At 46.4% G+C, this 15,635-nt stretch overlaps 1 protein-coding gene across 4 annotated transcripts in view; it reads left to right on the plus strand.

Annotated features, from left to right (window-relative positions):
- Positions 1–15,635, plus strand: part of ADCY5 (adenylate cyclase 5) — a 317,188-nt gene that overhangs the window by 233,713 nt on the left and 67,840 nt on the right. For all 4 annotated transcript variants that reach the window (XM_090045991.1, XM_090045993.1, XM_090045992.1 and 1 more), the window contains exons 4-7: positions 1,695–1,806; positions 1,961–2,088; positions 8,628–8,786; positions 9,554–9,695. In XM_090045991.1, the coding sequence (XP_089902117.1) occupies positions 1,695–1,806; positions 1,961–2,088; positions 8,628–8,786; positions 9,554–9,695 (541 nt within the window). The remainder of the gene's footprint in view (positions 1–1,694; positions 1,807–1,960; positions 2,089–8,627; positions 8,787–9,553; positions 9,696–15,635) is intronic.

A 15,635-nucleotide genomic window follows, 5' to 3' on the forward strand; every position in this document is an offset into this window, starting at 1 on the left:
TTCCATCAAAATACATCTCAACACAGCCCCCAAGGTAAATATTTTCTTGCAAGTAAATGTTTGGGTCACTGTTTTCTAACTTAAAAAATGTTTAAAATGAGAGATTTGAACAAGTGCACATTACCTCATATAATTACTTTAAACAACTGGACCTTATGGATATAGTTTGGTTGTATCCTGGTTAGCAGAAAATAGTGCCAACATTAATGTAGAGGCTTATTTGAATCACAAAGTGGGAAACAGTGATTTAAATACCTATTAGTACTGTCAATTTAAATCCATCGGTTCTGAGACCACACCGAATGTTGGGCACCTTGGATGTAGCAAGGTGCCCTTCTCCGTTTTTGCAATCCTTGTACAATCAGTCAGTTTTAATCCTGTCTAGTCTTTGATGTTGGTGGTCCAGCTTGTCCTAGGTCTTCCTCTTCTTCGTCTGTCTACAGAACCTTGCAGGATGGTGTTGGTAACGGTACTGGGCCTTCTGTTGCATGTCCAGACTGCTGCTGGTTTGGTTTGGACAATTTAAATCACTTTGATTGAGATCTGTCTGGCCCTACTTCTGGGTGAGATCTGAACAGCCCAAGTCCTGCTTGGCCTGTCTGGGTGCTAACACTCTGGTACTTCTGGTATGTCTAGAGGGTTGCATCAGTGTCGATGGCTTCCCCTTGAATTTTGTGGAGTGCTTTATGCTGCTTGGTTGCTGCCCTACTTCCTCTCTGGTGAGAGTTTCTAAAGTGCACTGTTGTCACATAGTTAACATGCTTTGGGGACCATGCTGCTCAGACTTACTGAAAATGGGAAATACTTTGCGTTCCAGAAACCAAAGCAAAAAGATGAGTCATGGAAGAAACAAGGCTTATACAGCCAAGCTGTGCGATCAGTGCAGACTTCCCAGTACATACAAAGAAACACTGTATGGCTCTTACGCAGAGTAGTCTAACAGGTTACAGCCAGAGACTGGGAACCAGTTCTGTTGGGTCCATTCTCCATGCACGTACTGATGCACAAGGTGTCTTTGGCCATTTTGCTCAACTTCCCTGTGCCTTGCTTTACTTATCCATGGAATAAATCAGTAATGTTGCTGCCTCACAGAAACGTTGCAAGCATTGCTGTATGCTTTGCCCCTGGTTACGATGCAGAGAGCCCTTAGTATTGTTGTAGTAGTATGGAGTGGGGGTGCGCATGGGAAAGCCAGGTCATGAGAGAGGTGGGAGGAAGGTGAGGGAGACATCAGCGTTTGGTGATGGTGAAGGAAGTGATCAGAGAAGTTCAGCCTTTCTGACTGGAGCCTGCAAAAATGCAGTGGAAAGGAAATGAGCCCAATCACACATCTGCTACTTACTCACATCACTGCATCCGTTAGGTTTCCCATCGTCCCTTGGTTAGGGATGCATTCGTCCACTGCATCTGTTAGGTTCCCTTGATGATGGGGAACCTAACGGATGCAGTGATGTGAGTAAGTGGCAGTTGTGTAGCTTGGCTAATTTGCTCCCTAGCTAAGGATAGTCTCGTTCCCCAGGAAAGATGCTAGCAGCACCCTCTATTGGTCACTGAAGGAAAATGTTTGTGAAGGCAGCCACCTGCATGACTCCAAACCTCTGGTCTTCCTGGGATGTTAACAAGATCTAAACTTCCTCCAATATTAATGATCTGTGTGTGTGTGTGTGTTTTTTTTTTTCCCCCTCCCCCTGTAGCATTCTCTTTGCGGACATAGAGGGTTTCACCAGTCTGGCCTCCCAGTGCACAGCTCAGGAGCTGGTCATGACGCTGAATGAGCTTTTTGCCAGATTTGATAAGCTTGCAGCTGTAAGTGTTCTATTATAATGCTGATTTTTTTTTTCTGTTACAAGAATGACACACTATGATGTTTTACTGGATTTCTGTAAATGTTCACTGCCCTAAAAGGCAAGCTATTGCAAGCATGAAATGAAACTGTACTTTCTCTCCCTTTTCTTTGTAGGAGAATCACTGTTTACGTATAAAAATCCTGGGTGATTGTTATTACTGTGTGTCTGGGCTGCCAGAAGCAAGAGCTGACCATGCACATTGCTGTGTTGAAATGGGGATGGATATGATAGAGGCAATCTCGTAAGTACAAAATTCTTCAGGAAAGGTTTCCAAACAACTAACAAATGTATTCTGGAGACACCTTTCTGGCTGGTGTTTCATCACTTAGTGTAGGAGGCAGCCATTCCAGTGAACCCTACACTTGGGGACCAGAAAAGGAGCACAAATTGATCTGACAGACCAAGAGAGAAGCCTGTTCGAACCACAGCCAGCTGCAGTATCAGAAAGGTTTCTCCCAACTGGGATAGCACAGGTCAAACTAGACATGGGAAGTTTCAGCCTCATAGGAGGAATATCCAGCAAGTAACAAGCATGTGAAAACAATGAATGTATCATAGAAATCTGACTGTAAAGTTAATCGGAGTCTAGTCACTCTGCAGCAACACCAGCTACTCTCCCTTTTCTCCTCCAGGTGGGAAAAACACTGCCTGTCAAGAAGTCTGGTAGGCTGTCAAGATACCTGGCTAGTGGCTAGTTCATCTGAGCTTGTGTGGGTAGCCCTAAGCCACAGCATCACAAGCTCAGACGAGAGGCAGAGTAAATAGACTCGTCTGAAGCTTCATGCTGCTACAGCCAGACTGCTTCTAGCACCTGAGCTATCCTCTAAAGCTAGCTTGGCTCTTCCTACCCTGGGGCGACCAACTTATGGCACACTTCCGCAAGAGGCTGTGCAGCCCCTTTTTGTTTCGTATGCAACAGATATAGCAGGGAGAACAGCACAGAAAAGGCATGGAGGAGAGTAGAGCAATGATCAGGCAGGGGAAAGGGATCAGAGTGGCACTTGGGGAGGGGATGGGACTTGCATGCTGGCCAAAAAGTTTGGTCCCTACTGGTCTATATTCTGCGGTCTGTGGGGTAGATGTACCTGGAGTATGAATGGGGCTGTGGAGGAGAGATAGGTCTTGGAGAAGCTGTGCAAAGAACATACTGTATGACAGAGATCTACATGTTGAAAAGGCTTCACTTATGCTACCTTGGCAAGTGGTTAGGATCAGGGTACTGAGGGCTGCAGCTGGTGCCACAGCTGGATCAGGGCCAGAGCACTTGGAGAGAGTAGTAGCCTGGGGGAAGGGGAAGGGAGATCCTGTGCACCCCATCCCTTGCCACAAGTCCTCTATGCAAGGGTATTTGAGTACACATGCAGGCTCTCAGGATTTGTCCCTTCCCAAAAGACTGCTCATTGGTGAATAGATAGCTTAAGTCCTCAGACTAAACAACTAACAGCAGGCAATTAAGCTTGCCTGTTCCTTCACTGGTGAACAGCTTGATCCTTCATTGCCTTCCGCTTGTTCACCGCTGCACCAGTGCATAAAGCCTGCAGGTCAGAAAGGAGGTTTTGCAGTCCCTGTGCCCAGATAGAAGTAAGGACAAGGCAGAGTGATGGTGAAGTCTGTTTAACATTCAGTAGCTGGTTGTTACCTTAATAACTGCTGAGACATTTTCTCTGTTTCTCAGGGTAGGTGGAAGATGGGGGAGGCAAGGATAGCAAGAACAGAAAGCCATTTATTCTAGATTTAGCAAGGGATAAAATAGTTAAATGCCTTTCATACCAAAGTGGGCACCAAGCTTTAAAGGTTGATGGAGAGCTATTTGTAAACAAAATTGGAGTTCACTTCAGCCCTACATTTTATTTCAAGGCAGAGTAGGTTGTAGCTGATCAAAGAAGCCTAAAGATTCTAGGTGTTACTCAGCTGAGCGGGGGTTTGCAAAGCAATTTGTAAGGGCTATGGAGTCTATCAAGCCACCACCAGTAGGAAGCAAGCCTTTTGTTCTTAAAGATAATGCACCAAGTGTCTTTGTGGTAGGGGCTGTTGGATAAGAAGTTCCCTAACCTGTCACTTATTTCTGCTCCCGGAATGAGACCATGGGATTCTTTACCTTTGCCTTTGAAAGCAAGTTATTCACAACTCCTTTCAGTTTGGAGCTCTCATACAGAGCTCCTAGCGCAAAGAAGCAGAGACTCAAATAATGAAAGCACGGATATAATAGCCCGTGCGTTGTGCACTGTGCATACAGTGAGAAATGTTGTTCTATGCTCCTATTTGAAAGGGGGCTCTTATGTGAAAACTTTGCCTTTCAAATTTGCATTCCAGGAATGCAATAGATATGTGTGGGCATACATTTGTGACTTTGCTGAAATCCAGATTATGAGAACGTACTGTACCCAGCACAGCAAATAGGTGTCTCTTGGATTTCATCAAGATGAAGTAGAAATTCAGTCCAATTTAACTGAACTGAATGAGAGCAGGGCTGCATGGAGCCTTTACATTCCTGTTTTAATTCCTTTGCTTCCTCAGGAGCTGATCTTGCAAGGACTGAACTCGTTTAAACTGAAATCAGTGTGAACTGTGGACACTTGATGCATTATAGGTTGGGGCTCTTATTCGCTATTCCCAGCTTTGATCAGATCTGTTAATATAAAAGGCTATAAATAAATGTCCTTTACCATTCACCAACAAGCTGAGGAAGGGTTCAGCTAAGACCCCAGGACAAGCCCCAGGACCCAGGATAAGACCCCAGGATAAAGTCAGGTGTTTGCCATTTAGAAATGCATTGGGTATTATTTTTAAGCACGTTGGGGCAGTGTTCAGATCTGGCTGCTTGTCTAGCACTGGAAATAGCAAGCCTTCAATCCTGGTTGAAATGTCCAAGTGCCATTGCAATGCACCCCACAACATTTTTATGGAACTGCCATTATTTTCTCATACATGGCACTTGCCTCTTTCTCCAGAATCAACCCTTTAATTTGGGGTGCATGTATGAAGCAGGGAATCTGGTTTTCTCATTGGAATAGAAACACCCTGCTTTGATTTCTTCTCCACAGCGTAGCACCCACTGCATTACTAATTCAGGCAGTTGCCTTAATGGCTCATTGCTATTCACTTCAGAGGTGTTAATGATCAGTTCTCACTTTTAATAGTCTTGATGTTCGGCTAATCAAGCTAACCCTTTAAACGGCATTTGGCTGTACTGGTCTCTCTTCCTATTTTACAGCCTTGAAGACTCTTTAGTGCTTTTCAGAATCATAGATTTTGAAAAGTCTTCAACTAGGCTTTCAGCTTCAGTTAAGCAGAAAAGGGAGCTTGAGTCATCCGGAGATTAGCCTCTGTCCCTGCTGTATGCAGGCATAACTCTGAATAAACCTTTTTTTTTTCCTTCTGTCTTTCAAAAACAAGGTGCATATTAAAACAAGCTAAGGAGGATCGTTGGGGAAGCGCTGAGGACCCAGAGGGGAAGGGAATCAGATGTCGAAGGGGAGTGGTTGCTCCTTAAGGAGACGATCCTCCATGCCCAAAGGGAGGTAATCCCAACAAGGGTCAAAGGGAGCAGGAGGGCACATAAACCCCCATGGCTCACTAAGAGCATCCGGGAATGTCTCCTTGCTAAAAGGGAGGCATATACCCAATGGAGAGATGGGGTCATCACCAAGAAGGGCTATGTTACAGTCGCCCGAGGATGTAGGGGGGCAGTCAGGAAGGCCAAGGCAGAGATGGAGATAGGACTAGCTTCCCGGATTGGGGACAATAAGAAGTCCTTCTTCAAATACATAGGGGGTAAAAAGAGGGTCCCGGGTAATGTGGGGCCCCTGCAGGACACGATGGGCAACTTAGTCATCACGCCAGATGACAAAGCTAACATATTTAACGATTTCTTTGCCTCTGTCTTCCTAAGTAGGGACCAGTTCAGCCACCTCCCTGCTGGGCCCCCCTCGGGCCCCGGGAGAGACACGCCTGGGCCAGGGGTTAGCGAGGAGTTAGTTAGGGTACTTCTGGAGAGGCTGGACGTGTTCAAGTCCGCTGGTCCGGACGATCTTCACCCTAGGGTTCTACAGGAACTGGCCGAGGTCATTGCGGGACCCCTGGCGCGGCTCTGTGAGCACTCGTGGTGCTCTGGTGAGGTGCCGGAGGACTGGAAGAGGGCCAATGTGGTCCCTATCTTCAAAAAGGGAAAAAAAGAGGACCCGGGAAATTACAGGCCAGTTAGTCTTACCTCAATCCCGGGTAAGCTCTTTGAAAAAATTATCCTGCCACACATCCAGGAGGGCCTTGCGGGGGAATGCATGCTCAGGGGCAACCAACATGGGTTCATCAGTGGCAGGTCTTGTCAGACCAACCTGGTGGCCTTTTACGATCAGGTCACCAAACCATTAGACGCAGGGGTTGCTGTGGATGTAGTCTTTCTGGACTTCCGGAAGGCTTTCGACACTGTCTCTCACCCTGTCCTCATCAAAAAGCTGGGAGACTGTGGTGTCGATGCCCACACGGTCAAATGGGTCGCCAACTGGTTGGAGGGCCGCACCCAGAGGGTGGTAGTGGATGGGTTCTTCTCGACCTGGAAGGACGTGGGCAGTGGGGTTCCGCAGGGCTCGGTCCTCGGGCCCGCACTGTTCAACATCTTCATCAGTGACTTGGACGAGGGGGTAGAAAGCACCCTGTTCAAGTTTGCTGATGACACTAAGATGTGGGGGGATGTGGGTGCACTAGAAGGGTGCAATAGGCTACAAGCTGACCTTGACAGGTTGCAACAGTGGGCGGATGAGAATAGGATGGGGTTTAACACTGATAAGTGCAAGGTGTTGCACATGGGGAGGAAGAACCGGCACCACACTTACAGGTTGGGGAACTCCCCTCTTGCCAGCACGGAGACGGAAAAGGATCTTGGAGTCGTCACTGACTCCACGATGAACATGGGCCAGCAGTGTGGGGAGGCAGTCAAGAAGGCCAACCGTACCCTGTCATGCATCCACAGATGCATCTCGAGCAGGTCCAGGGAGGTGATCCTCCCCCTCTATGCGGCACTGGTCAGGCCGCAGCTGGAGTACTGCGTCCAGTTCTGGGTGCCACACTTCAAGAGGGACGTGGACGATATGGAAAGAGTCCAGAGGAGGGCCACTCGTATGATCAGGGGTCAGCAGGGCAGGCCTTATGAGGAGAGGCTACGGGACCTGAACCTGTTTAGCCTCCACAAGAGAAGGTTAAGGGGGGACCTTGTGGCCTGCTACAAACTGGTCAGGGGGGATCAGCGGGTATTGGGGGAGTCCATGTTCCCCCGTGCGCTGCCAGGAGTGACCAGGAATAACGGTCACAAGCTGGCGGAGGGTAAGTTTAGATTAGATATTAGGAGGCGCTACTTCACAGTCAGGGCGGCTAGGGCCTGGAACCGGCTTCCAGGGGAAGTGGTGCAGGCTCCTAGCCTGGGGATTTTTAAAAGGAAGTTAGATGAGCACCTTGCCGGGGTCATCTGACCCCGGTGCTCTTTCCTGCCAAGGCAGGGGGTCGGACTAGATGATCTACCTAGGTCCCTTCCGACTCTAGCTACTATGATACTATATTCCAGGGCATGTTGCAGACACAAAAATATAGCATTTGATTCACTGTTGCTGCTGAGCCCAGAGTGCAAGATGGTGCTGTTTTGGCTGTGTACGTGCGTTCAAATACTCTGGGACAATTCTCCAAGATTTGCTGTCCCAGTAGAGAAACTTACCCAGAACTGTGTATACAAACATTCGACTGAGGTCCTGAAGAGAAGAGAGCATGCATGGATCATAGAAAATGAAGGCTGGGGGGACCTCAGGAGGTCACATCTAGTCCAACCCCCTGCCCAAAGCAGGACCAGCCACAACTACATCATCCCAGCCAAGGCTTTGTTACATCAGCCTACTCCCCCAGTACCCTTGGGTGCATTGCATCCAGCCCCATGGACTTGTACATGTCCAGCTTTTCTAAATAGTCTATAACCTGTTCTTTTACCACCCAGAGCTGCTTACTTTCTCCCCAAACTGTGCCGCCCAGTGCTCTGCTTTACTCATATAGAGTATAGTCTGGATGAGGGTATTGGACACTTTCCACCCACATCCCAATACAACTTCCATGTGCACAGCTCTTAACTTTTGCCCTAAAAGGGCAAAGCCTGCAAAGTGTTCCAGTGGTCACTTTGGGAGCAAACTGAGTATCCAAGGCTTTGTTAAAATTAGCGTCTGAGTGCTTGTAGCTGACTATTTGCAGCAACTGCAGTAGATGTGGTTCTCTGGTTTAGTGCTAGGACTGCAGCTGCAAACCTGGTTCAGGGTTTCCAACTGCTGTGGGTATTTCACACACGTATCACATTTCATCTGTAGAAGACTTGATGCCTGGTGCCATTCAGACAAATTAAGAGCTCTGAAATCATTTCCTTTTTTCTGTTTGCAACATGCTATTACTTTTAATGAGGTTCTGAGAGCTGGCAGGTTATGTCCAGCTTTGGTATGGACTCAGAGCCCATTGCTTATTCCTTTCACCACCCCCAAAGAATTTTTCCATGAGTTCTGAACTTGCGGCCAAGTCGAGAGTACATGGACTTGCTCCAAGGACACCCCTATCTAATTAGTACTCTGCTTGGTTAGCCAGGCTAGCCTGTCTGTTTTGTGTCGTTAATAGTATTATGAATAAGCAGCACCGCTTGGGTACACTTGAATCATTTCTAGAGAATCATGGATTTTGCATTTTGGGGGTCAAGCTGTGTCACTGGACATGGGCATGTGGTTCTCAGTGACTTTCTTCTTTTCCTGTATCTCTTTTCAGATTGGTCCGGGAGGTGACAGGAGTCAATGTGAATATGAGGGTTGGGATCCACAGTGGGAGAGTTCACTGTGGGGTCTTGGGCCTCCGGAAGTGGCAATTTGATGTGTGGTCTAATGATGTCACACTAGCCAATCACATGGAAGCAGGAGGCAAAGCCGGGTAAGTTTGCTTCACCAAAACTATTGTATCAGTCCCCACGCAGGTTTGCTTTGAACACCTGGGGCCAAAGAGCTATGTTCTAAGTTTCTCTCTATCTTTCTATGTCATTAAAATTTCATTTTAATACAGGTCCTGAATTTTACATTTGTTACCTGTGCTGGCTAGATTCTCTTCCACGCTACACACAGTAAGTGTGTCAAAGCCCAAGGTGGGCATATTAGAACTGACAAAGAAATGATATCCTCTTCTACGTAATTCTAGCGAGTTTTGGATTGACATCAAAAGCTAATAGATTTCCATGTGGACATGAGCAAACAGTCATGGGTAGACATGCAACCTTCTGCTAATATTACATGTGCTGAAGAGCATCCCTCTTTAGATCACTGTTTTATAAGATCCAAAATGAACACCCCTGTCCCATAGGGTGAAAGGAACAGTAACCATGTTACATGAGGTCATTGTTCTACTTGCCCTTCTGCATTTCCTATCCTCTACAAGGAAAGAATAAAAAACCTAATAAAGGCTATACTGTTTGTTTTGCATATGCGGTTAAGATCCATGCAGTACAAAAAGCTAGAAGGGCTTCAGTATATGTGGCATGTTCTCGTGTACATCCATGTCCTGGTTATATGCATATACCAAAGCCTGGCTTCTGAGCAAACATGCCTGCTATATGTTAGGGAAAATGAATCACATAAGCAAATGGATGTTTTACAGGCAAGGAGATGTCTAATAAACCATGAACTCTGTTTGTCTTTTATCTTAAGGCGAATCCATATAACAAAAGCAACTTTGAATTATCTCAATGGAGACTACGAGGTGGAGCTGGGTTTTGGAGGGGAACGCAACGCTTACCTCAAGGAGCATAGTATCGAGACCTTCCTGATTGTACGGTGCAGCCAGAAAAGGGTAAGAGCAAAGCAACTGGTTTAGGTGTGTTCACCAGGTAGGCAGACATCCACCACTCCACTGATGAAGCCTGATAACCAGGCTTTCCTGGCCAATGGAAATCCACCAAGAGCAGCATAGTACTCTAACAGCAAAGGCCCCGGGTTAAAAACTTCCTCTCTCACTCTTTTCTTCGTTTCCCAGCCTAGATGCAAGTTTAGGCTGAAGTAGTAAAAGAAGGGGAAGAAGTACCACAGTGACATTTGCACACTCAGTTGGTGTATGAAACCCAGTTTAGCTACATCAAGAAACTTGGCCTTAACCCTTTTTAGTTCAAGGTTCTCTCTTTGAAAGACCCTGAACTGGAGATGAATAAAACCACTGCTGTAGATTTGAAAATCTTTGACTTTCAGAAAAGTCACGGACAAGATTCAAAGTGTAATACTGGTGCTGGCCTCTGGCCCATGAGACAAACCACAGCCTCATTTCAAAACAGCCCCAAACTTTGGGACTTCTCTGCTGATTCAAAAGGGAAGGCTGCCCTTCAATTAAGGCACAGGACTAGCTAGGACATGTGAGATCTATTCCCAGCTCTACTATAGATTTGCTGTCTTGCCTTAATGAAATCTCTTGACCTATCTGTACCTCTGTTACCCCTTTTATCTTCAATCCTATTTCATAAACATGGTTATTGTGAGGTTAAGTGTATTAACGATTGACATGCTTATGTGACCATTCACCAAGTTCTTAGGTGAATGACTACTCTCCCTCTTCAGAAATAGGTTGAAGAGCATCCATCACCTCTTTTCCTGGGAGAATAGAAACCTCATGTCTCCTTAATGAGCACTGTGCAAAAAATCTCTTAAGAAAATCCATTTTCATCTGTTAAGGGGAGAAGCTAATGTTTTGTATCTACTTATAAAATACATTTTGCTAATGACTGCCAGCTCTCAGAAGAGGATTAAAGCTTTCAGGATACAATAATCATATCGTGACATGACATGACTGCCTGTAAGTGACCACGCTTAAATGCTTGAAGTGTTTATACTTCAACGTTGCTCAGTGCATTGACACGGGTGGATGCAGAGGGGATGCAGTGGTGTGCCCACACACCCGTGTCTGACCATGGGGCAGGAGCAGCAGCCCAGGACTAAGTCTTGAATGAAGTAGGCATTTCCTCCTCTCCTTCACCTGCTGCTGTCGGTGTCTTGCTGTTGCTGGGACAAGGGAAGCCCCTGTCTTGCTCCAGCTGGGCTAGGCGCAGGGGCTTGGTTCAGCCAAGGACACTGGAATAGTGTACAGGTAGGTCCCCCTTCCCTATGCCTCTTATTGAGCTGGCAGGGACACTCAGGGGGAGCAGGCAGTGAGAGGCACCCTGCTTGTCCACCGCTGCTGTTGGTGTCGAGGGCTGTGTCCAGCTCCCCTCCCCCCGAGACAACGGGGGCACCAGCAGACAGAGACGAGGGATGAGGATGTGCCTCTGAGCCCAGAGGGAAAGGGACAGGGAGGATACTTATCTTCTTCAGGACTTAAAGTTACCAGCTGCTGCTCCCCAGGCATGGTATGCCCTCCCTGGTGCAGAGAAGTGGGGGACCGAGGCTGGGAGCAGGGGAAGCAGCCATTCCTGCAGCAATGATTGCTGCTCCCACACCCTGCTTTATAAAATCCCAGATTTATTTCTGATGGGGCAAAACACCCATCTGGTGAAGGGCCTATGCCTGAGGGAGCAGCATGGATTGACTTGTTAAATCTGGAGAACACATTCACCTGTTGCCAGAAGAGGGACGTTGATCCTTCAAAGAGCGTTCAAACTTTCCACTGCTGAGGAGACTGTAGGAGATCTATCAACACCAGTGACCCAATGCACAGTCCACTGATAACTCAGTTTGTGAGGAAGCCTTGCTTTCTGATTAAGGGAGCTGTTCTCAGACTTGGAACTGATCTGGCTTCCATTCCTCGTTCTCTCATATACTTTTTCTGTGACTTTGAATAACTCCCCAGATCTCTCTGGCCAGGTACAGACATTACACTTTTACCAGTATAAGTGATCAGAAACCTGGCTGTAGCTGTAACAGAACAGAAGTTTGACACACACAGACTGGTTTAAAAATGGTGAAACCCCATCTAAGATTTGCACCCCCCCCCCCCCCCCCCCCCGGCATAACTTAGATCGATTCTGCCTTGGGCTTTTTGAATGCTTCTGTCTAGCCTCTGTGCCTTAGTCCCCCATGCATAACATGGGGATGGCATTTTCAATCCATCTCGCCTTTGCCTGCCTTACCTACATAGATTGCCAGTTCATTTATGGAGTGCAGTGCAGTGGGGTCTCTTTGCACTATACTGCTATTACTAATAGAATTTGCCCCTTGGGATCCAAAAGAATGTAATAGTAGGACTCCCAACACCCCCATGGGCTAGGAAATTATTAAACCTAGATGGAGAAATTCAGACATTAAGTGACTTCGCAAGGTCACACAGATTAGTGTTCAGGGAAGCACAGTGTCCTGCAACCCAGTCCTCACAATTCAAATTTCCTTGCTTCTACTCATTTCCAGGAGTTTATTTTTAGGGAATTGTGGCTTTTAGGTTGTAACTGCTTATGAATCTTTCAAAGCTCCATCTCCATATTTTAAAAATTTCATTTTAATATAATAAAAAGTTTCCAGCAGTGAAAAGCGTTTTCCCTTTCCTCGCCCTCATCCCACATAACTTTTGGTTAGAAGATGGAAAAAGATCTAGTGTTTGAGCTGTGCTTCCATTCCTGCTGTGTTTAACTGCTTACTTGAGTGTGATTTATTTGGTGAGGTTTTTATTTGAGTCTGTTCCAGGAACCTCTATAAAATGAACACTGAATTTAGTAATGGGTTCCTGTGAATCGTGTCTGGGTTCCTGTTGTTCACACGGTGCGTGGCGTTCTATTCGCAAAGCACAATCTGTATTAACAAAAGAGACGTGTGGCCCTAGTTACTGCTGCCTTTCATTTGAGCTGAAGATACGAGTCCTCCATGGCAGAGTTCAATGCAAACTCCCCCCACCCTTCAGTGCTCAACTAGCGTACTTCTATCTGGATCTCCAGGTTACCCTTGAGGACTGTAAGAGAATAGATCTGCTTGTTTCCTTGGCCTTACAGCTGAGGCTGCCCACAGTAAGGGCCAGACTTAGCTGTGCTACTTTGAAGTCAGGCAGAAGGTAGGGCAGAGTGACACCTTAAAAACTAACTGATTCGGGGAGAGACGAGCTTTCTTAGGCAACAGCCTACTTCCTTAGATGTTATGAATGGACTCATAAAAAGAAAGGATTTTTAGTAGAAGCCACCTTCGGGAGCCTGCTTTCAGCCAAGGAGCTGCCTCTGATCTCCCAGCTCTGGAACTGTCTTCAGGAAGGGAGCAGAGAGGGGGAGCGAGCTGCTGGCTGGTATTTGCCCAGTGTGAGCTGGAAGGGTGAGGGGCAAGGGAGGGGCCACCAGTGCACCCACCCCAAACCCCAGATTGTGCAACAAATTAACCCTGGATAAATGAGGGATCAGATGATGGCTCTCCACTTAAAAGCACTTTAGGAAACTTGTGTTCCCTAGGATTAATTTGCAGCACAATCAGGCAGTTTAAAAGCACTCTGCAGCCCACAGCACAGCTGTGGAGTGCTTTTAAATGGTGATCGCATGACAAATGTAACTTCTGTCTGCACCGTTTGTTACTTCGGCTCTTATTCTTTGCAAGATTGTGAAGCTCCTGTGGCACCTGGTTTGATGTGATGTATGGTGGTCTGTCTTTTTAACTCCACTGTCTGTAAGCCACCACAAGCGAGCCTGAGCTAGAGTCCTTGTCCAACTTCAGTAGCTAGTAGCAGCCAACTGCTTCCAACTGATGGCAGAAGTTCATCCTTTTAGCATTGAAGGCTCCATGCCCCGAGCCTGCTGCTAGCCAAAGGGAGATCAGTTACGTCCATGTGAGGCTTCACAATTATTATTTTGCTAGAAGGCACGTATTTGTTGATTTGTTGTATTTATAGTGTAGGTAGTGCTTTCCTTTTCAATGGTTTATGACTTTCTGAAAAATTGCATTTTGGAGCTGATATTTCTGCTGCCTGGTATCAGCTTTTTGGAAAGCCTGAATTTCAAACAGGCTTCACAGCTGTGTATTTGGATTAAACCAATCAGTGCATAAACATATATACCTGGCTTTCGTAGAGGTGCACTCCTGAACCCAGCAGTTACTTTGACCTGCAGTGTTTGCTTGTAAGTGTGGTAAGTGAGAGTTCTTTCTCGTGCATTTCTTCCTCTTTTACAAAAAAGATATTCAATATAGAAAGCCTTGGGTGAATGCACCCTTATTGTCGAGAATGTAGATGCAAAAAAGCCAGGGAAAATAATAAGCCAGAATTTCAGCTAATTGAGGTGCACAAGTGAGGACCTAATTTACATGGAGTTGCTGTTATGGGAAGTGCAAACCCACCCAACGTGCATATGGAAATGGACCAATTATCTATTTACATGAGTAATTTTCCAGTTCACTTGGGTGCACTTTACACTGCCTGCTTATCCAGCTCATAACTCCCACAGCCACGGCAACTCAGCAGTGTCAGGAGTACAGATTAACGCACAAAATTTAACAGCCTTCACTGTGATAGCAATTCTACTTGCTTGTTGCCATGGGGAATCATAACTTTGAATTCCCTGCCTTTTTGTTTGTTTGACTTTGCAGCCATTAAATGAATTCTTTGCATTAATGTAGCTTTCTCTGGTACTGAATAAATAGGGGAAACGTATCTATTTGTATGTCAGAGACCAGCTCTTTCTTTGAAAATAGTTGTATTAAAAGTATGCCATCAACTTGAATTTATTTTAAATTGATTTTCTGAAAAAGTAAGTTTTTGACAGAGCAACTTTTTTTTTAAAAAAAGAGGGAAGGAAAAGCACCCACAGGATTGAAAAATTACAGAGAGAGAGACTTTTTGCTTCCCTTTCAATTGCTGCTGTTTTAAACACTTCCTTGCTGAGGTTTTGCAAAAGCTTGTGCCTGAATCTCTATTATACCAGTGCAGCATGCCCCAAGCAAAGGGAGATGAAAGCTACAACCTTTAGATATTAGGATTTTGAAGAAGACATTCAGAACATGAAGCAAGTGAAAGTGATGCAGAGTCAGCGTGAGCTTTCAGGGAGCCCCAAACAATAGCTCTTAAGCAAATGGGACAGTTCATACCTGGGTGGAGGGTGATATGTCAGATAATGTGTATGTTGGTGTTGCTAACAATCTGCTTGTAAGAAAGTCATATTTGTGTTAATGGCTGTGATGGTGACAGCAGACACGAGCTTTTCCCCTAGGAGGATTAGGAGGCACAAAGGTGGAGCAGCTTGGAAGATGCATAAATATAGAGAATTTAGGGGCAAATTGGAGTATTCATTGCCCTGACGTGGGGCTCACACCTCAACTTTTGGGAACACCATCATATGAACACGAGACAAGCACTGATTATGGTGACAAGTTTGTGTGCTGACTGTGCATTCAGCATGTTGTGGCTAGGGACTGACATTCAAAAGCCTGAGCCTGAATTGATTCAACCTTCGCAGGTTAGTCTAACTTGGCTAGGCTGAACCGGTTAGTAACCCCACAGACAATCTCTGGACTGAGGAAGTTCAGGCACATGCCTGCAGTGGCTCAGGCAAGAAGCCAGGGGGCACTAGAGCAGCCTTGCTTTCCCTTCTACGGTGCTGAGCTGAGGGGCAGGGGCGTGGCCAGGCCCTGGCAGGACCTCTGATTAGGGGTGTCTGCCTGCACCATCCCAGGCTTTTCCCTGCTGGCTATGCAAAGGGTGGGAGTGTTGCCAGGCCCCGTTCCCTGGCTAGCACTCTGAGGCAAGAGGGGGTGTGCAGTGCATGCATCTGTTGATGATACGGAGCTTTTCAACCTCCCTCTCCCTGCTTCTTTATAGTGTCTGCAGTAAACTGACAGGCAAGCAAGCCAG

This window comes from Crocodylus siamensis, chromosome 4 (assembly GCF_052110815.1).
Source record: "Crocodylus siamensis isolate JL-2025a chromosome 4, ASM5211081v1, whole genome shotgun sequence".
In the NCBI taxonomy this organism is placed as follows: Eukaryota; Metazoa; Chordata; order Crocodylia; family Crocodylidae; genus Crocodylus; species Crocodylus siamensis.